The sequence below is a fragment of the Fundulus heteroclitus genome, chromosome 17, assembly GCF_011125445.2.
Source record: "Fundulus heteroclitus isolate FHET01 chromosome 17, MU-UCD_Fhet_4.1, whole genome shotgun sequence".
NCBI lineage: Eukaryota > Metazoa > Chordata > Actinopteri > Cyprinodontiformes > Fundulidae > Fundulus > Fundulus heteroclitus.
In genome coordinates this window covers 10,913,514-10,939,158 of record NC_046377.1, presented here as the reverse complement: position 1 = coordinate 10,939,158, position 25,645 = coordinate 10,913,514, and the positions used below count along the sequence as shown (strand labels likewise).

The following is a 25,645-nucleotide window of genomic DNA, read 5'->3' as shown; positions in this document are numbered from 1 at the left end:
ACTTTTGCAGGTACAAAGACTCACCAAATTTTCCCAATGATTTAACCATTAACACCTATGTTCCATTTTGTATTTGGCTGATGGGAGTATAGTCAACATGAAAAGGACAAATGCAAACAAATTTTAAACTAACTTCAAAGGAAATGGTGGATTGAAGATTTTAGTATTAAAACAGTTTTCTTTGGGTTTTTGAAAACCAAACCTTTTACTTGAAAGTCCCGTCTTATTATTCTAAAATATTTTGTTATTCAATTGAAATGGCAGAAAACATTGAACCTAAAAGAAAGCTTGTTTTAGCTGTTTAAAACCTAGCTAGATGGCTAAGCTATAAACAGCTAGTTAGATGGCTAGGTCATAAACAGCTAGCTAGATTGCTAAGCTATAAACACCTAGCTAAATGGCTAAGCTATAAACACCTAGCTAGGTGGCTAGGTCATAAACACTAAAGTCCCTTAAATGATCATTTAAGGGACTTTAATAAACACCTAGCTAGGTGGCTAGGTCATAAACACCTAGCTAGATGGCTAAGCTATAAACACCTAGCTTGATGGCTAGGTCATAAACACTAAAGTCCCTTAAATGATCATTTAAGGGACTTTAATAAACACGTAGCTAGGTGGCTAGGTCATAAACACCTAGCTAGATGGCTAAGCTATAAACACCTAGCTTGATGGCTAGGTCATAAACACCTAGCTAGATGGCTAAGCTATAAACACCTAGCTAGGTGGCTAGGTTATAAACACCTAGCTAGATGGCTAAGCTATAAACACCTAGCTTGATAGCGAGGTTATAAAGACTATAAAGCAGTTATTTTCTACGTCCCAAACTTCAGACTTTTCAAGACGCCTGTACAAAAGTTAGAATTGTTCATTCTTTCATTAAAGCAGGTAAGAAACGTTTCCTCAATGGGTACGAAACATCCTGTGGCACACGGCACCTTTTTGTGTGTATTTTGATTTTTAGGGTTATGATGTAAAAAAAAACCCTGATATGTTGAAAGTGCGAAATGAATGATATGCGTTTCCTTCAACATAACCTTAAGAAATTACACTGACATTAGCAGAATTAGGATTTTGAGGCCATTTGCTCGATTTTTCAGTTTAGGAGTTAATGCAAGCACCATCATGTTGAACTTCCCTGCATCATGACCAGAACCACAAGAAAATCTTTTTGTTTAGATCCTATTTTCAAAGTGCTAGAGTACTAATCTTAGTAGTAGTTTGAAACCCTAGCTAGACTGCTTTATAGCTATTTTTTGTTTTGTTTTGTTTTTTACGTTAAAGCATTTCAAAATTGACATGGCACTTTTTGGTGCCAACAAAAAGGTTTCCATTTTAATAACCAATACAAATAAATAAATAAAGCCAAATGGTGAAGGGGATAATTGACCATCACCTCACATTCATCATAAGCAGTTCAACATAATCCTGACCTTAAACTAAAACTGGAGTTTTATTGGCAATTAATGGCTAACATACTTTACCATTTCTTTTTTCTCCTGTCTAACATATAATTCAAGAACCCCTGAGCTGAGAACATTTTCTCCCTCATATTTCTTGCAATAATGCATCCCTCTAATAAACCCAACATTTCCTGCCATACAGCATAATTGTAAAGAATTTCACTCCAACTTGAAAATAAAATATCAGCATTATATCTTAGTGTTTGTTATGCATAGAGTCCCTAATGCTACAGCTCATGATAAAATGCTAGTTGAGTGAATACATGACAGAAGGTGATTAATGTGCCAGCACTTGAGATGTACTGAAACTTAGCATGGACCCATTATAAGATCAGTGTGCAAAACTAAAATATCTTTATTTTACCGTCACAGGAGGAATCACCTGATTACAATCAACAGGCATTTATTAATACTCCGGTTTCTACTGTAAAAAAAAGAAAGAAGAAAAGAACAAAGATGATGTTCAATTAAACGTGTAGTGTTGCTGAGATAAAAAAAAAAAAAAGCCAGACATAACACTGTAGGCTAATGTTATTACAGTTTGTAGTGATAGATTACCAGTTCGCGTCCTCATGTATTCGGCAATGTTACTTAAAGCACGTGTACTTTAAGTTATGATGTAAACCTTAAAAATGTTCTATATTCCTTCCTCGAGTCTCATTTTTCCAATCTGTGCAAAAATATAAAGACTCAAAATCTAAAGGAAATTTACAGTCCACAGTGAATGGAGCTAAATTTTCCAAAGAGTGCCGTCATCTTCTTTTTTTCCTCAATTTTTTTTTAAGAAAATATGACCAATAAACTAGAATTATTTGAATATGTAAAAATAAACTACAGAACAATAGGGTATGAAAATAACTTTTTTTGTCTCTCCCTTTCTAACAATGTTACAAATAACTAAGAATCTGTGGCAAAGTCTCTCGCTATCTTGTTCGTCCTCTCATCCGTCGCTGAAAAGATATATATGTAGCAAACATTCAGCTCAAATGCTGAAGACATTTTAAATTGCACATTAAGAAAGAGATGGGAACAAAGATGGGTCACGTGTGGTAGGAGGCAGCAGGTAGGAAAATAATGGCCAACTGATGGTGATCAGCACAATTGGGAATACAGAAGGTCGAAGCCATAGAGCAACAAAAAGGAAGAAAAACGATCCTATCAGGAGACAGATGCAGCCAACGGCGATAAAGAACAACCTCTAAGATTAGACTGACAAACATTTATAGATTAAATGAGGTATTGCACAGATTAATAAAAAAAAAAAAAGCATAAAGGCAACAAAAAATGTACAGCAAACTGATAGAACATTTATAATTATAAAGTCAACGATTTCAATTTAGAAAGACTGGGATAAATTTTAGTGTCATGGGGGAACAAAAAAAAAAGCCCCAAAAAGGTTCACTCGTCATCCCATTCATCATCTTCCTCAAAGTCCTCCTCATCTTCGTCATCATCGTCATCATCTGTGGAGCAATGAAAAAATTGGTTAGAGAGGAAAAAAAAAAGATTGAAGTAAACGTTCGTTAAAAGGAGAGTTCAGGAACAAAACTAGGATTTTTACAAACATTTTTCAAAGATCCAAGTTAATTGATTTTACCACATAAACAGATTATTCCTGTGTAAAATGATTGGTTAATGGAGTGAAAGAAAGACAAAAAAGCTCCAATGTGGAAGAAAAATATCAGAAAGACCTTCAGGACAAATGCTGGCAAAATACATATCAAGACATCCTCATAAAAAGAAAAAATTAGGGGAAAGCTCCAGATTTATTTCCCCCTGTAATATTTTAAAACTTGCAAGTCATCAATGTAAGTAAAATCTGACAACAAAATATTGAATATAATAACTTGTTTTTTCTGTAATATTAACAACACTCTATTTATATGAATATCTACACACAAAAACCTATTTAATATTACAAATGTTTCTTTTATTCTGTAAACAACATGAATATGCAAAATAATTATTCCAATCTCTCGTGTGAGCATCTTCTTCAGAGGTTTAGGATTTGCAGGAAAGATGATGCACAAACTCCCCCTGCTGAGCAGAGTGTGTAGTAGCCATGAAGCCAACATTGTGTTACTTACGCCCCCTAAAAGACATTTTATTTAAAAATTCTAGTTCTCAATCGACTTCATTTTTAAGTAGAGTATAAATAGAGATGTTCAATGTGAATTTGCACATTATGTTTGAACAGAGGTCGAGCTTTACAGGAAGGGAGGAGGTAAGGAAAGCTTTAATATACAGAAGATTTTTCACACTTCGGTTTCTTATTTGTTACTAATTTAGACCTGTAAATGTTTAAATGAAAACAAACACGTCACCAGACAGAGTAGGAGCCTGGTGCTTATATGGAAAACCCGTTTTATATGAACTGGGGACATGCATGCTTTAGCGGGAAGATCAGCTAAAAATATTTACTCATTTGCACGTCTTTAAATAGGTTTAATTTATTGTAACTGAGTGAGATCTATGTCTACATCTCAAGATGTTCAGGAGAGAAACTACTGAACGTATATGTACCCGAAGAGTGAATAGCTTTGCTCCTCTTCTGCATGGCTGCCATCAGGGCCCCGACGATGCCCGCTGTGGGGGCTGCGTCACCAGGCGCCGGTTCAGAAGCATCATCCCTCTGTAAAGACGGTAAGTCATAACGAATGAGTCTTGCCACGTTGGGGGGGAGGAAATGCACAGTAACCCAAAGCCAACTCTGTGACGCTGTGAGCGTCAGACGAACACTCACAGGTTTGAGTTGGATTCCCTGTCGGATCTGGTCCAGAAGTGCGTCTCTGCCGCCGCCGCCGCCGCTGGACACCGGTCTCTCCTTCTGGTCCACCTTCTTCAGCTGGGCTCCCTCTCTGATCTGACTCAGCAGCGCAGACTTGCCCTCCCCTCCGTCCAGGGAGGGTGGAGGAGGAGGTCCGGGAGGCGGGGGAGGTGGCGGCGGAGGAGGCGCGCCGTTGCTGGATGGAGCTAAGGAAGGCGGAGGTGGTGGGGGCGGCGGGGCCACGGGGATGGAGGCGTGAGCCGGGGTTGGCGGGGGCGGGGGGCCGCCTCGGCTGGGTGGTGGGGGCGGCATCCCCGGTCGGGATGGGGGCGGAGGTGGGGGCGCTGAGACGGGAGGTCTGGAGTGGGGAGGAGGTGGCGGGGCGCCCCGCGTAACCCGGGATGGAGGAGGAGGAGGTGGAGGAGCAGCGCTGTGATGTTGGGGTGGGGGTGGAGGAGGGGGGCCACTTCTGGGTGGAGGTGGTGGAGGAGCTGAGAGAGAGAGAAGAAAAACAAAAAAAAAAAAACAGACCAAAGCAGGAAATTAAATGATTGGGACTTCTCATGACCGCAAGTCACCGACGGCTACGTTGACCGTCAGGTTTTCGCTTTTCCCTTTTGTGACGGGACGGCGGGAGGATCGCCGTCACTAGAGATCTCAGAGCCAAATGTCTGGCAGCTCTGCAGACTTTCCGTGTGCCAAACCATGCAGTCATTAAGTTAAGCCATACACGATCAGCCTTCTTCCCTGTAGCGAATATCAATAATGTTAGTAGAACTGATAAACACAAAGCATTCGTCCCTTTGTCACACTACAACCACAACACTGCATGTCCTTCACTGGGATTTTATGTGATAGAGGAACACGTTTGTTTGCTCATTTTGGAGCAAACCGATAAGCTTTTTTCAAACTGGCTGTGCAAGTGTCTGTCCCTTTACTTGTGCTTTGTTCTGTATAACGCAGAACCAGTTTTACATGGTGCATGCAATACATATAAATGAATTTAGCCAATGCTGTCGGGAAAGGCCCTTTAATTAGAGAAGCAGCCATGGAGGCCCATTTTAACATGGGAGGATCTTCAAGGATCTCCTTCAACAAGGACAACTATTAGTCTTGCGCTCATCAAATCAGGTTTTTATGGAAAAGTGGCCAGAAGAACACAATAAAAAAAAAGTCCCATTTCCAGATACGCACAAGTCAAGTAGGTGGCATTTAAATCAATCTGCGGGGGTGTTTTTCCTCGGCCGCGACACGGGGGCTGGTCAGGATAAGGGAGAAGATGGACGGGGCTAAAAACAGAACAGTCTTCAGAGGCTGCAAAATACTTGAGACAAGGATGGAGGTTCACCCTAAACACACAGCCAGTGCTCCAATGGTATGGCTTAGGTTAAAGTATTGTCATGCGTCATGAGTGGCCTAGTCAAAGTCCAGACCTTAAAGTGGAGGATCAGTTGGAAGACTTGAGAATTGCCGTTCATAGACTTTGAATACTTTGAATCTGACTGAGCATGAACCATTTCACAAAGAAGAATGTAAAAGATCTCAATCTCTAGATAATTCAGAGTGATTACAGAGACCCCCAAAGACGTGAAACTGTAGTTGTGGAGAAAGCACTGGCACCTGTGCACTTGTTTGTGGTGATCCATCACATAAAATACTCCGTCCACCCCAAAAAAACGTGGTAGTTTGTCGTTATAAAGTGACAAAATGATTTAGGTGAATAAAACTTGAGAAACGAGATGTGATCAAGTTCCAGCTGCACGTGAACCCAAAGTCATCCCGCGTCAACTCACATGCAAAGGGTTAAACAAGGTCAACCAGAAAACGTGAAAATTCTTAAGGCTCTCAGGGACAGAGACGCTCTGCAAGTCTCCAACGAGACGTCGGAAAAACGCATCGAGCAAGTCTTGTGACAGGGCATCCAGCTAAAGGTGAGGTGTCAAAACGGCAAACGCTTCGCGGTGGAGCCCTGAGCGTGACTGCGCATGCACACACCGTCAGAACGCGCTCTCACAGCAGGTCATGCACAGACACCTACCGCTCCACCTGGGCGGACCTGAGGATAAAACCACCACACCAGTTAGACCCATAGTAAAATAATAATAAAAAAACATTTCACACAACCCTCAAAAATATGTAAATACAGTCATATGCAATAAATTATATTGGTTCCAAGGAGGCTGATTTGACAGTTGTAATAAACATACTTTTCATTAAGCCCACATTTCCCCTTAAATTCTTTTAATTGGTCTAATGTGATATTCTAATCACGTTTAATTTGTTGTAAGCGTAAAATAATCATAATTAACAGAAATAAAGGCTCTAAACATCCAGCCTGCGTAATGTAATGTGTTATATTTTAATTTATTGACAATGACTGTATGTCCCACTGAGCAGCTGTTTTTTTCCCCCGCTCATTCCAAAGAGGCGTTTTGAATCCGGATCGCATGCAGACACCGAGCAGAGAGTGGGGGGCCGCCTTACCTTGTCTCCGTACCTCGTTTTTGACGGCCTCCACGCCTCCGTTTTTCTCTATGAAGTCGTAGATGGCCTTCGAGGTCTCCTTGTCCTTCAGCTGAGCCTCGGAGATGCCGGCCAAATCAAACAGGTTCTTCAGCTCTGGGTCCAGGTTATTCATCTACAGAAGGGATAGAAAAGGAGAATAAAACACATTTATGCACGGTTAATTTGCAACAAATTTTTTTTTTTTTTTTTTAAATCATCAGTTTACAACCACAAACAATGACTTATTTTGCAAAATAGCTCTAGCTCAGATAGGAGGAGGGCTGTCATCAACTGAATTAAGATCTGGGCTTTGACTAGGCCATTCTAACATGTCTATGCTTTGAGCCAAACTGCTCTCAGATAAACAGTTTTTCATTTTTCTTTACGTTTAATAAAAAAAATCCAAAAAATACACAAACTTTGTGGTTGCAGCGTGGCAACATCTGGTAGTGTGGTAGGGATATTAATACTTTTTCAGATCCCCTTAGTAACCAGCTGCCATAATGTCAAATAAATAACTACCCTCATGTTAATTAGAACATGAAGAAAAAAAATAAAAAAATTCTACTAATCTGAACAATGTTGCGAGTTTAAGAGTCATAAATGTAATCTGGTTCTCTAAAAAAAAAATAATAAAAAAAAAATCTTTCATCAATCATAAATATCCAGACTAAAAAGATTATAAAAAGATTACGTTTGTTTTGATTGATGTCCCAGTTAAAAATGGGAGGAAAAAGCTGGAACATGAGCTTCCTATCATTGTCAGTGTAGTCATGATTTCCTACTCGGAGCTGAACGGAGGAGGGAATGTCATATTTGAAGGACTTGTCCAACATTTTGAGCTGAAACTCGCCTTAACTTATTGACAGGAGAAAAAACATTTTCTGGCTCTCTGCTTCCACCTGGTGGTGAACATCAGAACCTAAATTCTGACGGTGAATAAAACACCTGATCCAACCTTCTTTTCACACTATATTCCAGATAGTAAAAGTATGAAGTTTAAGTCCCTGGTTATTGGATCACATTCTGGCAAATATTTATGATGTTTATTTACACCTTTCATAAAGTTCCCCTCATCTTGAAATCTGTGTTAAATCTAACCTGATGTTAAGTAGTGGAGACCTAACCAAAGCTCTTAAATTAAAAATGGGAGGAAAATACTTTGAAACTAAATGATCAATGTGGTGCAAAAAATAGCTCCTTTTTACCTTTGAGCGAGGAAATTTAGCACCCGATAAATGACTAAGCTATTAAAAAAGGTTCCTTAATTCATCAAGCCAAGATGGTCTGTGGTTAATATTCTCTTAGGGCTTAATGAGCCCTGCGACCCGCATGAACTAAAATCTATCATCCGGAATCCAGACGTTTTGCTCGTCGTGCTATTTGGTACCGGCGCTATAGATTATGCAGATGCAGGTTTGATCTCCCTGCACGGCGCTTCCCAGGCAGCTCGGATTAACGTTTGGAAGCCGACGTTACATTTTTAAGTAATCTGCTTCGAAGAGGCATGCCTGACTGTCAGACGGAGGAGTTTGAAGAAAGTCCACATGTCACGAGAAGACACGCGAAACGAACACAGACTGGGAATCGATGCCGCTTACGTCGAAGCCGGTGTTTGGATTCCATCCTACGTGATTAACGTGCCTGTAAGGGAAGAAAAAAAACAAAACAATAAAAAAATAGAAGTTTATATTTAACAGTATTTAACAAGCACAAACAGGCCAGATTTTTTTTTTTTAGTTTGTTTGCTAAGGTTGTCTAAACAATATCAAATTATTAAAACAATTTTTCATATAGTTTGATTCAGATTGAATACTGCATTTAATGCATATATTGCAATCTTAATAATAATAATACAACGTGGAACTTTTAGCCGCTTTCTGGGGGGCCCCTTCAGCAGCTCTCTCAATTTTGACACATTAGTCATTGTCGTATGCTCTGGTTCCATGAGAACTTATATGTTTAGCTCTCAGACACCAGAACTTATGTTCCTATGTAACTTATCACAGATGTTATACACAGAGTCAATAAGCTAGCGCACTACAGCTAAGAGGTTGGTCCGTCATCTTAAGCCAGTTTTGTAAAAGCAGCCGCTCCCTGTCCTTTTACCACAGAGAAGTTTGTCACACGTTGAATAAATAAATAACTTCTTTAGCAGGAAAATGACTCTCCTAACAGAAACCATACTTTAACACATTTAATCTAAACAAGCCGGAGAAATGGGTTACAGACAATCAGCTGAGTCTCTTACATCGTGGCGGGAAAAAGGAAGGTCACTCACTGGAAGTTGCTGGGTGTGCCGATGTCGGCCTTGGTCAGCTTCTTCCTCTTGACTTTGTCCTTTTTGATCCGCCTTGGGAAGGAGGTGTGCATAAGGTTGTTCACCTGAGAGTTGTTGTGAAAACGGTGAGTGTTGCTGATTTCTGGGTTTTTGATGTCGATGGTAGCCATGGGCAACGCGGGTCCTGGAGAAACAGGGATTGGACGTTTAAACAAAAAAAGACAAGTTCATGAGAAGGTGATGGAAAACTGGCATGGAGAACTGACCATGTTGAAAGCCTTAGAACTTATGTGTAAATATAAACTTTACCTGTATTCAAAAAAAGAAATCTAATGCTATAACCAGTTTACGCAGGGAAAGATATTAAGCACTAATTTCTGTCAATTTTGAGGATTATGACTTACAGCTGATGAAACCGTGAATTTGAGTTTCACAATAAATGTCCAACTAGCAAAAAAAAAATCGGCTTTCTAATCACAGTAATGTCAGGAAAGTCCATGTACTGTGCAGTAAATGCTCCCCATCGGGGGTTCCCCTGGCATTAATCACCGCATTAATGCAGCATGCCATGGAGAGCAGCCTCAGGCTCTGCTGAGCCGTTAAGGAGGCCCAGGTTACTTTATTAGTCTCCTTCAGATCATCAGCGGTCAATAGTTCCTGTGCATGCTCTTACACGGGTATTGGTACTTTTGGCAGCTCCTGCTGGAAAATAAAATCAGCATGATGCTCCCCTAGGTTTACTAGAAGATTAGCTGATTTTGGACTTGATAGAACAATATTTTAACTTCCAAAATGGAAAATGTACTCATTTAAAGAGGGCATACCTTTTTTTTCCTCCTTAGCCCTGGTAATGACCTAAATAAATAAATGTACTAATTGTCGCCCATGTTCTAGATATGCATCTTTGTACAGTCACTCTTGAAGGATCGGCCCCAGCCGCTGCCTTCGTCGATATCCAACTTCTTAAAAGAGCTGCACTTTACAACCACCTTAATCCTGCAGTTATTCTTGTTGATTGTTGATCTTCCTTCCACTCAACTTTCTATGAATATGCTTAGATATGATATTCATTGAGCAGCCAGCTTCTTATGGGCAATGATCGTTTGTGGTTTACACTCCCTATGAACAACACTGGACAACTGTCAACTCGGCAGTCTTATTCATGATTGCGTAGGCCATTACTTACCATTACTTCATCAAACTCACATTTTCTGGTAAACAAAAGTTTGGGTTTTCACGAGATGTAAGCCATAACACTAGAAAACTGCCAATATAAATGTTTGCCATATTACACTTCCCAATATTATTCAAATGTCTTTATAGGCTCCTGCACATTTCTGATTACGCCTTTCATGCAATCAGATTAATCAGAATGACGTTCATAAACCAGATTTGTAAATTTCTTGAAGTTGAAACGGAAAAAACATTCAGGTTTTCTATCAATACCAACACCAGGCTGTCCTAACCTCATTCTCTGTCATATGATTAGGCTATAAAGCCCTATTTTGTCTGCTCACTTGGACAGATACCTCTGGATCTCTCTTTAGACAAACATTTGGGAGTGAGGCGGGGCGATGGGGACGCCGACCGAGCGCCTCGCCCTCCTACCCCGCCCCAACCGCGCCTGGATTCTCCTGCTCGGCAGCCGCTCAAACCCACGTCTAAGAGCGTTTTACCGGCCGGGCAGCGAGCTCGCTCCTCTGGGCGAACGGAAAGAGGCGGGCAGAGTTCGTCCTGAGGGAGAACCAGGCAGTGAAATGAAGAAAGACAGCCTGGACCCAACCCACCACCACCACTAGGTACCGGAGCTGCTCCTCCTCCAACCCCACCCTCAGAATGAAGCTCCTCAGAGGGGGCGGAAAGAAAGGTCGTGCAGAACATCATTGCAGCTGTTGGAGCGGATCCCGACTGAAAAATATAGCATTGATGCAAGAAGCAGATAAAGGTATTCTTTCGCAGGGTAAGAAGTATATTGCAGAGGGTACCAAGCAGGTAGAGCATCCAAAAAGATTTCCAAAACTAATGGAAAAGAACATCTAGTTGTTTGGTTCCAGAGACGCGTCCAGTTTTCACAGCATAGACCTCTGGTGGAAATGCCAAGTTTCCTGGCCTTCTAGAAAGATAAACGTCCAACACTGCCACGGGTAAAAACAGCCAACATTCAGCCGGCCAGCAGCTGACGTATATCCACGCTGCTTTTTATTCCCAACTCGTAGGAGAGCGACGCGCAGTTCGGCTTGCCAGGATCGATTCGTCGGCCAGGGTCCGCTGCCACCAGCTCCCTGGTCTCACCCCGCAAAACACGCAAACGCATCTAATCCCAGAAAGCTAGTGCTGCCCAGCCTTTACATAACCATTAAAACCCATCCACGGCATAATCCCCACATTAATCTCTGACGTTTTCTAAAACACGATGAATCAGGACGCAGGATGGGAGAAAAAAGGGGAGGCAGACGGAGTAAAGAGGCTGAGACGGGATGAAAATGGCGACGGATGAAATGATGAGCAAAGGGGAAAAGAGCAGCTGAGGTCATGAATGAGCAAAGAACAGCTGGAACAGGACACAGTATAAAAAAAAAAAAAAAAAAAAAAAAAAAAAAAAGAGCATGGGAGGAAAGCAAAGGCCAGAGCTGGGATGTTGGGAAAAGGACACAGAAAAGAGAGACAGGGATGAGACAGACGAAGCCCGATTTTCACATGGAGGTGAACGTGGATATAAAAATCAAACGCACCTCTGTTAAAACACCAACAATGTGTGACCTTAAGATCAAGCACATAGCAGTGCAATTATCCAAAGTTAATCTGTAAATGGATCAATATTCTTTTGTTCCACCACCAAAGGTCCAAAATGGCTGACTTAGAAAAAGGTTTTGCAAAAGAAGAAGAAGAAGAATAAAAAAAAAAAGTACTGGTCCTCAGGAGTGCTGTAAGAGACTCCTGGTACATTTTTTGTTGGCAGCTGTCAAAGGAGGAACAACCGGTTATTAAGTTTAGGGTACTGGCTGGTTTGGATATCTTTTTTACCCCTGAAAATACAGAGATAATATAAAAACCTTCATTTTATGGTCATATTTGGCTGATATTAGGTTTTGTTTGATTATCTGAAACATTTAAGATGGGATAAGGCAAAAACAGAAAAAAAAATGGTATGGTCTAAGATAAATAAGATGAAACAAAAACAAAAACGTTTCTAAGCAGGAAAAAACACCTCAGTTTCACATTTTGGCTTTGAAATCCCCCTCTCCTCCCCGAATAAAACAAAACAAAAACTTAAAACATCTGGTTGTAGCTAGATGTAATGCCTTACTACAACCACAAGGGGGCAGTAATGAGGTTGTTTGCTGACAGCGCAGAGGACCGCAAGAAAACAACGTTTTGTCAAAGAGGAATGACAAATTCAGACGAAATATTCAGCATTTCAAAAACATACAGCCAACAACGTACCATTCGGAGGGTCTCGCTTCCTCTCTGTGAACACAAATAAATCATATCATTACAACCCTGCGTTTGTTTGACACGTCGTTCTGTTAATTAGAGGAGAAAGCGAGCGAGCGCAAAGGAATGCGCAGATGTGGATAAAGAGCAAGGTGTTTTTTGTTGTTGTTGTTGCATTTTTCAGTGCAGGGAGTCAGCAGGTGGAGTTGGCGAGAAAAAAAAAAAAAGAAAGTTCAGTTAGTGTGTTTAAGACACTACCAGACCGTCTGGAAGACAAGCCATGTTGTTTCTACAAGTCACAAAAATACACATTCTTCTAGATTTGAACAGCACGACTGAAAAGAACGACTTCAAAGACACAAGTTTGTCTTCCAGTTAAAGGTTGAAGAGGAAACGGCGTTAGTCATTAAAACGCGGTGGATTCAAAAGGGGAACAGAGTAAGAAATGAGCCAAAGAATTGGAGAAAGAGCTTTTAATCAAGCTTGTGACGACAGGCGTGATGGAAAAGTGATCATGACACGTTAAGAAAGGTGTAGGTAAGTAGGTCCCAAGGGAAAGAGAAGACAGAGCATGATCCAAAGTATGTGGTGTTAAAGAAGAATTGTTGTTAATCAGAGGCAATATTTCCCTGCAGTTATACTGTAAAAAAAAAAAAAAGAGAATAAGAGAAAAATAATGGAGCACCTCAACAATTAAGAGTGTCACAGGGTGTAAGTAATTCAATACAAAAAGATGAAACTCATTAATTCATTACGGAGTTATACATTTCAAACATTTATTCCTTGCATGATATTAAAATTTTCCAACACACCAGGGTTTTGTGTATTCATTATCCGTAAGCCATAACCACTGCAACACCAACAAGCACTTGAAAATACATCCCTGTGTGTGAATTTAACCTAATACCAAACTCCATTAGTAAAATTAAATAACTTCTACATGACATTCAATTTTGTTGGGCAAATTGATTTTCTTGTTGAATTAATAACACTTAAGTGGTGCAGCATGCAGTTTGAGAGTGGAGGAAATTTACATAAGAAAAGGAAAAGAATATACATGAGGCAGGTTAGAGACAAAAAACAAGAAACAGCTTTGGCAAGATCAGTGCATCAAAAAAAGAAATAATTAAATTGACACGTTTGGACATAAATTGATGTTGTGCACCAATCAACAATCGCTTTTTTCATTGCATTAACTGAATAAAACCGTGTCAACCACAGGGTAAAATGCACCAACCTTGTCACTGATTTTAAAGAAGTAGTATTTGCACCCCTTGAAGCTTTTCACACTGAACTCGCATTGAAGATTTGATGTGACTGACCAATGCAAGGCGGCACTGGATTTCATTTAGGCTTATTAGAGTATAAGGGTCCTGAATACACATGCATGCCGCACTTTTCAGATTTTTTTAAATTCATTTATTTAAAAAAAAAAAAGATATAATTTTCCTTCCACTGCAAATGATGTATGGGGTTGTGACATGGAAAAAAGTGTGAAAAACTTCAAAGTGTGTGAACACTTTAGTAAGACACGGCAGAGCAGCGGTGGCTTTTTTTGCAGGGAATTAAGCGTTAAGGCCGTACCGGTTCTCCTGCTTCTTTTCTCCGTCAGGTCTCTTAAGGTGGCATAAAAATTCCTGCTCTCCTCTGAATTGGTGAAGTTCAGACCCACTTGACACGACTGCGGATGCACATAAACAGAAACATTTATTTTTAAATGACACAAATGAAGCACCACCCTAATTGTTATTTCATTGGCGCACGCAGAGAGCAAACTTAGCTCCGTCGCCATCGTGAGTAATCCCACACACACAGCGTGCTGGACTCTGAGCCACAGCACCCACCGACAACATGTTCCCTCAACATATAGTCTTACATTGTGGTCCATCTAAACTTAAGTGGGATCCCAGAGCTATTTCATCTTTGATATATAAAAAAATAATAATAATAAATTGGAAAAAGGTCCCCTATTAAAAAGTGCTCTAAAAGTCTGTGTAGTTTACAAAATCACATTCCTAAAAAGGACAGAAGATAACATCTAATGAATATCAACCGGTCACTTAAAGCAGACAGGGACAACTCACGTCTCCAGCAAATGTGATGAAGTAAGGTTTGGGTTGGTTACCACTGAAGTTATTGTACAGCTCCTGTTCAAACATCATCTTACCCTCCTGTGGAAAAAAAAGACAAGAACCTTCTGTTTAACAACCATTACTCCACTGTTAATCACAGAGATCAAACGACGCCATAAAGGCTATTTATGGGTATTAAGTGGGTGCGGATCTCATTTTTACGCTCCTAGTGGGAACGCTCCACTGAAACATAAAAAGGATCCTGGCTGCGCCTACCCTGATGTCGAAGACCCTGATGAAGTAGGAGCGCTGGGGGTTGTCTTTGACCAAGCAGGCCACCCCGCAGCATCTTTTGTTCCAGCTGCCGTTTCGGTCTGCTGTGAACACCTGGACCACTCCTGAAGACAACGCCTGCAGAGGAAGCAGGGGGAGAGAGGTTTTTTTTTAGTTTGTTGTTTAACCTTCTGTAATCAGAACCGTATCGTTGGCGCTCGGAAATGATAGCAGTCGGACATCAGTGACTGGATCACTGGGGAGTGGTTCATTGGAAAATAATCTAATTGCGATTTTTTTTCTTAATATTGCGATTTAATGCGATTTTTTCCCCCCCAGTTTAATTTATCATGTCTTTTTAAACATATACAAACAACAAATCATTTTGTTTCCTCGCTGTGCAGATCAGTTGCTAAAAGACCCGCAGCATCTAAACTCGGAACAGAAATTATTGCGTTCTGCCTACGATATATTTCAACCAAAATTGCAATTTTGACTTTTCTCTGCATTAACCACAAGCAACAAATCATTTTGTTTCCTCGCTGTGCAGATCAGTTGCTAAAAGACCCACAGCATCTAAACTCAGAGCAGTAATGATCGCGTTCTGCCTACGATATATTTCAACCAAAATTGCAATTTTGACTTTTCTCTGCATTAACCACAAGCAACAAAAATGGGCTCTAAATAAAGATGTTTGTAAACAAGAACTATTTAAAACAATAACTTTTAATGTTTCTATTAATCAGAATATTGTTCAAGAGAACAGCTTTTAATTTAATTGGACATCGATCCTTGTTGAACATAAAGTCCAACCAACAAGCAAGTCTATGTATTAAACTGATTGACCTGTACTTAATGCTTTGTATGATTATATAAACTCTAAAAACAATAAAATTAGATTATCTCACTGCTGCAACTGTCTTCCCTTCCATGTGGAGGCAAACCCACTTTAAACATTTTACCAACACCTAATGGACGCGTCTAATTCCCTAATTGTTACATAGCCAAAAATTGCAGACTCTGCGATTTGGAAATTGTGTTTTTTTAAAATCGCGATTATATTGAAAATGCGATAAATTGTTCAGCCCTAGAAACGCTCACGCTCAGGCTGGAGGTCAATCAGCGAGGTCGTCGGTTCTGCTCTGGGAAAACACAGGAGTCAACCCCAGAGGCCCTTATTTAAGGAAGCAGGCAGCAAATGCTGGTTCTAGCGCGTTCTAGGGCTGGGCCATATGAACCAAAAACAATAACTTGGTATTTTTAGGCTGAATGCTAATATACAACACTTATATTAATATGTTTTTCTTTTTATAAAGTAATTACAGAACGGCGTCTCTGAATCCAAGCTTTATCCCAAATGTCTCACAGGCACATTTTTTTTAACCAAGCAGCTTCAGATAAATACGAGAAACGGCTGAAAAATAACCTGCAGGAACACATAAAAGTAGAATTATAACACAACACAGACCATCTCAATATAAATCATCTTATATCGCATTAAAAAAATCTCGATATTTATTAAATCTCGATATATTGCCCAGCCCAAGAGCATTCCTCTCAGAAAAGCTGAGGTACACTGCTTGGTTTAACATGGGGAGGAACGATACATGGGCATTTTCATCGCTACCAAGTCTTCTTTTTTTTGTCCATATCGGTATGGGTCCCATGAGTAAAAACTGGGCCGACATTGACAACCGATGCCCATTTCCATCTTTTTGCCGTTTGTGTTCAAGTTTTGGGAAGGGCAGTAGGAGTTTTCAGGGAGTTGAAAAGATGGGAAACGTGTACAGTATGGGTAAATGTTGGGTTAGTTAGGACAATATTAATATCAGATATCGGTATTGGTGCAGACTTTCATATTGGTGCATCCCTAAGCTCCAAGATGCTGGTCGTCTGCAATGTGATTTAAAAGTTGATCAAAGAGGGAAAATGTAAGCAGTAGTACCCAAAACGTTCAGCTAAAATGATCCAAACCCATAAATCCATGAACGAAAATGGACATTTTCCATTAGAAACCAACGGTGAACAGGTGAAATGATATTTAGATATATATTTTATTCTAAATATCAATTACGGTGATATTTAGAATACACCCAGTTGAAGCCAAGAAGCCTCGGGAATGTAACAAGAGAAGTAAAGAGGAACTTCTTGTGGACTGATGAAAGCAAAAATTGTTCTTTATGGGTAAAGACAGTAGATAACCTGAAACAATACATTCAAGAATAAGACTGAATCATGGAGGCATCAAGGTAGGACGATGCTTCTCATTCCTAATCTACTATATTTGATGATTAAATAGAGCAGAACTACATGATTACTGGGGTTTCCGTGCATATCATCTGAAATTATGTAGCTACAAACTACATGACTTTGGGACAATATAATATTGCGATAGTATAGTTGAATAATGCACTGATGATTTTGATTATGATGAGCCCACATTTTTCTCTGCAGCCTCCAAGTTCAAACATTACAATCTCCCACAACTCTCCCCGACTATGACCTCAGTCACCCAGATCTCTATCAGCAGCAGGCAGAAGCGACCCGCATGGTGCATCTTATACAACAAATACGGCTTCACTTCTCAATTATGAAACTACATTTACCGGAGCACGCATGCAGCAGGCTTTAAAAGCCAGCATGTCACCAGCAGCCAAACACTAGTGCTCCTCCCTAGACACACACTGTGAAGTTAAACAGAGCAGACGCCCCGGCCGACCCTCTGGATCCGCGATCTGCCATCTCAAGCGCATTCATGTGGCTGCGTCCCCGACGATTAAGCTGCAGGGGTGTGTGTGTGTGTGTGTGTGCGGGGGGGTTCAGCTCGCCTCTCATCTCCAGATGGTTAAAGTCGTGTAAGTGCGCACACCTGTAGAGCACCGAGACACAAGATCATAAGGCCGGATTAGCCTCCTGCAGCGTTTACATGCGGCTGCAGGGCGTTTCTCTCCCTCTCTCTGGGGACGGGGGCGCCACACACACACACACACACACACACACACACACACACACACTTGGAAGCAGGAGCATCAGGAGAGGAAATACCCCAGTGGGGGCTTTAGGTCTGAGCTCAGTTCCAGTAACTACTGCTTACATCAGCATCTTCTCACAAACTGCTCGGCAAATAACAAAAAAAAGCAAAAAGAAATAAAGTAAAGCCCAACACAGTGAAGAATTTGGTTTAACACACTAAGAAGCAGTGGCAGCCCCTACAGCAATATTACAATGAATCTTTGATGTGACTCCCTGGCGTCGGGGGGGGCTTTGTCTTTCCATGATGCTCAGATATTTCCTGACAGAGCTAAAGGCTACAGAAAGAGATGGGGGGCTTCGTAAGTTGCTTATGAAGCAGCTTTCTCAATAGCCAGACCTCCTCTTTATGGCGTATTTCTCCGGCATGCAGCGGCCACGCTCCGGCGTTGTGTAACCGGCCGGGACTCGTCTACTCTGAGCCGGCGGACTGAACTCAGCTCTCAAACTCGTTACGCTCTGCCAGTCCACGACGTCTCTGCAGCGCTGCAGACACGTTAACGAAGCCATCTTAAATGTTGACCGGCATGCGAGCAAAAGGAAGCGGGGAGAAAGAGAAAAGTCCAGATCGACCTCTGAGCTGAATGCAGAAAAAGACGACCTCGGGGGAAAAAAATCTGAAACCGCATCAAGCAGAGGAAACACATTTTTTTATTTTACCCCCTTTCTTTCAAACTCCCAGCCCCCTAAAAACATAGAAGAAAAACCCAGAGGAGGTCGACCACAGCACTTCCTGCAGGACTCGACTGCTGATTAGGCAGTCAGCACACACACACACACACACACACACACACACACACACACACACACACACACACACACACACAGGCCGAGTGAACTGGACCCTTTCCACCACTTCTGATGCTGAAAAACAGCAGGAGGAATACTAATGAGTGAAGCCAGTCAGAGACTTTGTTGTCCATCCGTGTCCCTGCGGGCGTCCGGCGTGTCAATCAGAGCAGCATTTCACTACGAACACCACGCTAAAATAGTTAGCGCTCCCTCCTTAACTGAGTCACCGCTATCAAACGGCAGCTCAGCAGCTTAGATTTTTAAATAGAAGAAAAAAAAAGGGGGGGGGGGGGGGGGCTGAGAGCATGTCTTCTGGTGACATCGCTGCCAGTGATGACTTTTAATCAGTGCTGTCATGAACCTGGGAGTCGTATTTGACTAACATTTCCTGTTCCAGAATAAAACTGACCACATCATAAAAACATCTTCAGACCAAAGTTAAACCTTTTTCTAAGCGGTCCTCACGTGGAGATGGCAAATCCGCGCCTTCCTCCTCTTCGGCCATTATTCTGTTGCCGTGGCTGCCGGGTCTTTGAGCTGTTCAGATCAGTTTTGATTGGATGCACCAAGGACCAGGTCCAAACAGCACCCAGGCTCTGGAACCAGCTCCCTATGGATCCACCCTTCACCACTGCTTATGTTATGGTTCTATGCGTTTGTGTGGATCATCTCTGCATGTTTTTTAAATTAATTAATTAATTTAATTATAAAGCACTTTGGTCGCCGTGTGAAGGGCGACACAAAGGAACGACTCACTGGCTGATTGGAAAAGAGACGTTTCTAATTTTTTGTCCTATAAACAAAACGGCTATTTTGGTCTTTGCCGTTTTCAAAAACAGCCAAAAGCTGTAGATCTTAAACAATAAAGTTACTGAAATCGGGTGTTCGAGTAATCTGAGTATTTAAGGCTGATATGTGAACGGAGCAGAAATAAAAATCAGTCTGATCATGTTGTGCAATTTTCTTTTCTTTACTTTTTTTTTTTTTTTTTGACATTTTTGCCACACGAATCGTACACGTCTCCATCATCTTAATTATAAGGTTTCTGAATTTAAGACTTCAGAGCTTCAAGAAGCCACGATGAAGAGAATACAGCTGGAGACATGCTAATGAGCCACGTGGCTTTATCCTGAGAGCAGCCAGGGTGAGCTTTTAACAAAATGATGACCCTGGGTAAAAACGCAGCAACATATCCAACAAAAGATGTGGGAAAAAACCCACGCAGATAACCACAATAAACGAGACGAAAAACAAAGCCACGTCAAACACCTGTACCAGCGTAATTCGACGAGCAGAAACGTTTAGGGTCGACTTCCTGCCGCCACCCGACGGCTTGCAGCAACAGGTGGAGGCAGGGGGAGGGCTGACCTGTGCTCCATACGTTGCTATTTTTTTTAAAAATCAGTTTATGCCACATAAAAAAAAGGCGAGGACACCGAATTGGAATGATTTTTGAAACGGCGATGACACATTCAACTTTTTTTTTTATTAAGGAGGAAAGCAAAGAAATAAATAAATACACTTTTTGGCCATTTTTTTTACTTTTAAACAGGCAACAGAATAGCATTAATTGAGCCAGAATATTAGAAACTGAGAAATTTAGTTACAATAAATTTCACTGTGATATTAAATTCAGCTTGATCTGTGCAGTACAGAGCCAATTCATGGCTACAATGCCATTTTAAGCACTTTGTAAGACAGAAAACCAGAGCCAACTCACATCCAGTTATAAAGAATCAAGCTTAAAACTAACTCTAATCTAGCTCCGTTATAATAATTCATTTTAAATTAAAGACATAACAGAGCTGCTCAGCTTGGAGCGGCAGCAAAATATTAAGAGGACTCTGTGTTTCTTACATTTTCTGCATAACAAGTACATTACATAACGTGCAATCATGCTGTAAGCCAGGACATCACTCACTGCCGGCCTTTCTAATTAGATCCAGCATGGAGACGCGCAATGTCAATAACCGCCCGTCTCCCCCTCCCCGCCGTCCGTCACTTTGTCCCTCTCCTCAGGAGACGACGCACCAGAGCGTGGGACCGGGAGGAATGTTCCCGACTCCGCGTCTCTGTCACATGCTGCGAGATAACACAGCCAGGAAGCCGGAGGGACGCCGTCACCGCCGTTCAAACAGGTTACACAGTCGTGGGACACGCCTAAGAAACCTGTGAGCTCACGTAAAAAAAAAAAAAAAGAAAAGAAAAAAGAAAGCAGGTGAGGCTTGTCACCGCGTGACCTCATGCGGGCTCCGCCAAGCGTGGCATGAGACGGGAAGTGCGGCCTCTCCCGAAGCGAAGGCCTCTCGGCTGGCACCTGAGCGGAGAGAAACGCGGCCGGTCGATCCACGTTTTTTATTTTTATTTTTTTAAAGAGGAAGAGAAACTTCTCAGCTGGTAGAGCACCTCCGCCGTGCACAATTACAGGAAACGGCCATCGCTACGAGGAAAACCAACCTGAGAGCAGGCCGAGTCAAAGCCCCCCGGATCAGCTAGAGAGCTTTGGGCTTCAGGTCAGCCACATTCAAAACACTGTTGCTGTGCACTGCCAGACAGCTGGCTGATACAAAGAAATAAAAATAAAAAAAACACCCCTCTTTTCCCCTCCTTTATCTTGTTTACAAAGGTTTCCACTGCAGAATGGTCACCAGAGCAGGAAGCCTGACTAATAAAGCTGATGTGTGCAGGACGGCTTGCATGCAACATCTGGCCTTCCCGCCTTGTCCCTGCCGCAAGGTCTGTTACTGCCGTTTGATGCAAACGTCTGATTGGCTGAGATGCTAAAGCTCAAGGAAACTGTCGGGAACATAACGACGTAGAGGAAAAGAAAGTGGGTTAATCTCAACGAGCTGCTATTGCAGTAATTAGCGGCAATAAGACTGCAACCATTCACCTATCATCAACCTGTCGTATTTGTTGTATGAAGAGCCGATCTACAAAATCAGCACCAAAACCAAGTGGGTGCTGTATTACAGCTTTTCTTTTTTTCATTTTGTTGCTAAAATCTATATATCAAAAGATGTATAAGTATAGCTAACATAACTGTGATGGTTGATATCCTACGTCTTTTTAGCAGCATGAGGAACAATGGTTGCTCATCAGTTTTGTACAAAAGCAATGACATCGTTCCTATGGATGCTAAAATTAGTTTTTTTTTTTTTTTGTTTTTTTGCTCAATGTCGTCATACAATGACAATCTCTTTCAATCTGAGTCATGGATGTAGTGACATAATCGGCCGCATGCACTAGATCTTCCCCCGCTTTATTACCGCCGACTTCAGTGACCGAGTGAGCTTCTGAGTCGGTCATCAAGTTCAGCAGAAGCTCGCTGAAGGTCCATCCATTTAGATCAGGGATGCTGAGAAGAGACACCTCCAAAAAAATGGAACATAGAAGCCTAAAGCTATACTATAAAAAAACGATGAGATGGTTAACCGCATGTTAGCTGTGGCGAACCATGGAAGCTGTTAGGCTGCCACAATAAGCAAACGTCTATCGCCCCCCGCGTCAAGAGTAATTTAATGATTTTAAACACCGGGGTCCAATGAAATGCCATCAAATCAAGAATCTGCGAGATCAAAACGACTTCTACTCCGAGCCAACGCTTTACATAGGAGCTGAAGTAACGATGGCAGGCTGGACGATATAGAGAAAAAGCATATCTATTAAATGGAAACCATATTGATCGATATCGACAATCAACAAATTCAAAACATATATTTTAAGTGCAGCCCTGGCCCTTTTATGCTGTTGCTTAGCGACCTGTTTTTTAGATACAGAACACACAAACACTCAACACCATTATTCAACCAACTTTTTTCCAAAAACGAAAAAAAAAAAACAGCTAGTTTCTGAACTCTCTGAGGGGGCGGAGCTTGACGACAGAGCATTCCTGGGTCTGTGTTTGTGATTGGCTGGAAGGATGTAATTAACCTACATGACAAAAATGCATAAGGAAGGAAATTCTTTATTCTATTGAACTTTTTACTGAAAAAAAAAAAGTCAGCAGGGGACGGGGAAATGGAGGATATGTTTTGCTTGACCGCCTGGTTGGAAACTACTAGTCAGCTTACCACAAACAGCCCCAATTGACCTTTGACTTCAGATAATAAACACATAGGACTACAGCTTTCAAGATGTTAGAGAACTTAATTGATAGTTTTGCCTCCCACTCTGTCATAAAAAATAAATAAAAAAAAAAACAACCTATGGGCCTCTGTAGTTATAACCCCCTGAAATTGTGCAAACTGCTCACCAAGCAGGCGGTGACAGCAGCTGCCTCCGCCGGGGGTGAGGGAGGACGGACAGAGAGAGCTATAGCAAGGCTTTAGGGCAGTTTTAAATATCTTTGTGGCATTACATTGAGAGCAAGACTTATCGGCTAGTGGCCCCTTAAATTAGTAAAAAAAAAAGAAATAAAAACAAAGGTAATAGGCACGTTTCACCAATGGGTAAACGGCACCAACACGCCGTTAATTGAGAACTGGGTTGACGCGATGTCCTGCTCTGTATGAGAACGCTTAGCATTTTTTATTTTGGTCCAATTTTATTTCCAATCCCTTGCAAGCGTTCGGTTTGTGAAGGATTTAATGTTTTACTGTATTATTATTATTTTTTTTTTATCCTTTTGTGACGGATGGAAGCACATTAACTGCACCAGGGCTGGGGTGGGCGGCGGGGGGCACAGAAGCGGGCATTTACCCAGGTGGCCACGCGGGCTAGGACCGCCGCTGGCCAGGAGGACGTGAAAACGACGCAGGCCGTCTCTTACGTAATACGAGATTATCTCATGAAAGCGAACGGCGGTGACACAGCAGCGGCGCCGAGGTCATGGTGGAGGACCGGGAGAGGCTACTCCCAGATTTCTGAGGGACCGGTTTGCATTTGGGGTGAGGGGGGGAAATAAATCTTAAAAGCGACTCCGCTCTGCTCCGTTATCCCAGACTTCACGAAAAAAAAAAAAAACAACACAAGCAGGCTTCAGCCACGTTACGTAATGAGCGTACAGAAATCACTCCTTTTTTTCTCTCCCCCCTCCCTGCTGATTGGTTTAACAGCACCGACACAACTCCGGGCTCGCTGCGGTCGGGCTGCCGAAAGCGGAATGTCGGGATTTCCTGCACGATTCAAAGCGCTCAACTTTGATTTCTGGAGCCAGCGCGGAACTAAAAACACGGACACGAAAGTTGCCCGCGAGCCCCACGCAGCCCCGCCGACGCTTACGTACAAACCAGCTCTTTAACTTAGGGAGTCCTAACGTAACATTTCAAACCGTAGGCCACAAACTCACCGCCCGCATGAGAAGGGCTGGAAAGAGGGGTGGTGGTGGTGGAGGGGAGGGTCAGCTCTCGGGACGGTACAACTTAGCTACATTAGCCATTTTTTTTTCTTTAACAACATCGAATGCCAGCATTTAATCACACAAACTTACGGTGCATTTCCTGCCAAGGTAGTTGAACAGGCTGTCGTTTTCCTGCGGCGACAGGAGCGAGGAGCCGGCGTTGACTGGCCGCCGCGGCGGCTGCATTCCGCTCATGATCAAGGATCAGTTTCTGAAGCCTGCGTCCACTGACTGCGTGTAGGAGCCCCGGAGAGACACATAAACAATCCCTCGGTCATCCGTGGCCTGCCCCCCCTCCTCCTCCTCTCCCCTACGACTCCCTCAACGCCGGTGCTTGGACTATTCCGCCGCTCCGCCGTGATAGAGGTGCGGGGGGAAACGAAGTGCCGGAATGTGGTGTTGACGTCTCCCCGGTCCTCCAAAAAACAAAAAAGAAAAAAAAAAAGGGTTAAAACTGGACCAACAGGGCGAAGACGGGACGAGGAGAAAACTTTCCTTGGAAGTCCTGCCGTAATAGAAGCCCTGAGCCAGCTCCATCCAACATGGCAGAGTTAGGGCGAGTCCATAATCTGGGAACAGGGGTGCTCGGCTCTTCCAGCTCTCCCCCAAATAATATGAAGTAACTTTAAATAGCATTAAAATAAAAAAAAGAGTATATAATTACGGATTTGTGATATATAATTATATATAATTAAATTCTACTGCGCATGTTTCACAACGCGTCGATTAAGAACGTGGGGCGTCCCCCGCAGAGATGGTTTGATCCTGTCCACCAGTGGCTTGTTCTGGCAGGAATGTGCACAGAATTGGGAGGAGATAAGGAATAAGGTGAAGCCGCGCATATGTCGTAAAGCTTCAAGAAAAGGAGAATTATTAAACTCAGCAGGAAATATAATCCCACAAGCGTATCAATGTTTAAAAGGTCACAGAGAAGGCTTAAGTGTATTTTTGGCGTATAAAATAATGATTAAATAACAACTTTTCAATTAAATTTCTGAAAGGTGAAAAGTTCTCCTTGCTGAAATTTTAAACATTATTTGTTTTTTTTCTCTCCTACTTGAAATGTTATTTGCATTTACAATCAGCTATTAATAGCCTGCAAATAAAGCAAAATTATTAATGCTCCACTTAGTGAAGTTTGCCTTAAGGACAACAAGGCCTAATCTGACATGTATGCTCTAAAGTGAATATTTGGGTCAAGCTTTAACTTGACCCAACCAACACGGGTATGTAGTCTCCCATTTTATTTTGCTCAGGCCTGTTTGAATTCAATTCAATTCAATTTTATTTAAAAAAAATTTTTTTTAAATTATTTTCAATTTCTTTGAGCAAAAATACAAGTAAGATTTACATTGAGATGTTAAGACATTTTAGTAGTGCTCAAAAGGAGTAGGTAGAAGTTCAAGAACTTATAAGAACCTACCCCCAACTATGCACTGCAAAAACTTAACTAGAAATAAGTAAAATCTTCTCAAAATGAGTGTATCTGTCCTTGATTTAGAGCAGGTAAATAAGATGATCTGCCAATGGAACAAGATTTTTGCACTTAAGATAAGAACAACTCATCTCCATCATCTTATTTGAAGTGCAGGATGTCTAATTATCTTATTTTGGGGGTCAAAATACTCATTCCATTGGCAGATAATCTTATTTACCTGCTCAAAGCCAGGGTAAATACACTAACTTT

General features: G+C 41.7%; 1 protein-coding gene across 6 annotated transcripts; it reads right to left on the bottom strand.

The window, feature by feature from the left end:
* Positions 1-1,793: 1,793 nt before the first annotated feature.
* On the bottom strand, positions 1,794-24,489 carry waslb (WASP like actin nucleation promoting factor b). 6 transcript variants are annotated; one of them, XM_021309940.2, is made up of 12 exons: positions 24,049-24,488; positions 14,799-14,933; positions 14,535-14,621; positions 14,035-14,131; positions 12,460-12,483; positions 9,016-9,199; positions 8,336-8,378; positions 6,714-6,867; positions 6,268-6,285; positions 4,206-4,720; positions 3,986-4,094; positions 1,794-2,925 (listed from the first exon to the last, which is right to left on the bottom strand). In XM_021309940.2, the coding sequence occupies exons 1-12, from the start codon at positions 24,151-24,153 to the stop codon at positions 2,861-2,863; spliced, it is 1,536 nt and encodes a 511-aa protein (XP_021165615.2). In that variant the 5' UTR covers positions 24,154-24,488; the 3' UTR covers positions 1,794-2,860. The 6 variants fall into 6 exon arrangements, with proteins under 6 accessions (XP_021165615.2, XP_021165623.2, XP_012706786.2 ...); XM_021309948.2 differs by lacking the exon at positions 12,460-12,483 and having other exon boundaries at positions 24,049-24,489; XM_012851332.3 differs by lacking the exon at positions 6,268-6,285 and having other exon boundaries at positions 24,049-24,487.
* Between the last annotated feature and the right edge of the window lie 1,156 nt (positions 24,490-25,645).

What these genes read in the sequence shown, in the direction of transcription:
- waslb (XM_036148896.1), bottom strand. Translation starts at nt 11,016, where the DNA reads ATGCTCTACCTGCTTGGTACCCTCTGCAATATACTTCTTACCCTGCGA. An exon ending in ATCCAAACACCGGCTTCGAC is followed by an intron (nt 6,868 to 8,335) that starts GTAAGCGGCATC and finishes TCCCTTCTGTAG; the next exon opens with ATGAATAACCTGGACCCAGA. An exon ending in AGGGAATCCAACTCAAACCT is followed by an intron (nt 4,095 to 4,205) that starts GTGAGTGTTCGT and finishes CCGTCTTTACAG; the next exon opens with AGGGATGATGCTTCTGAACC.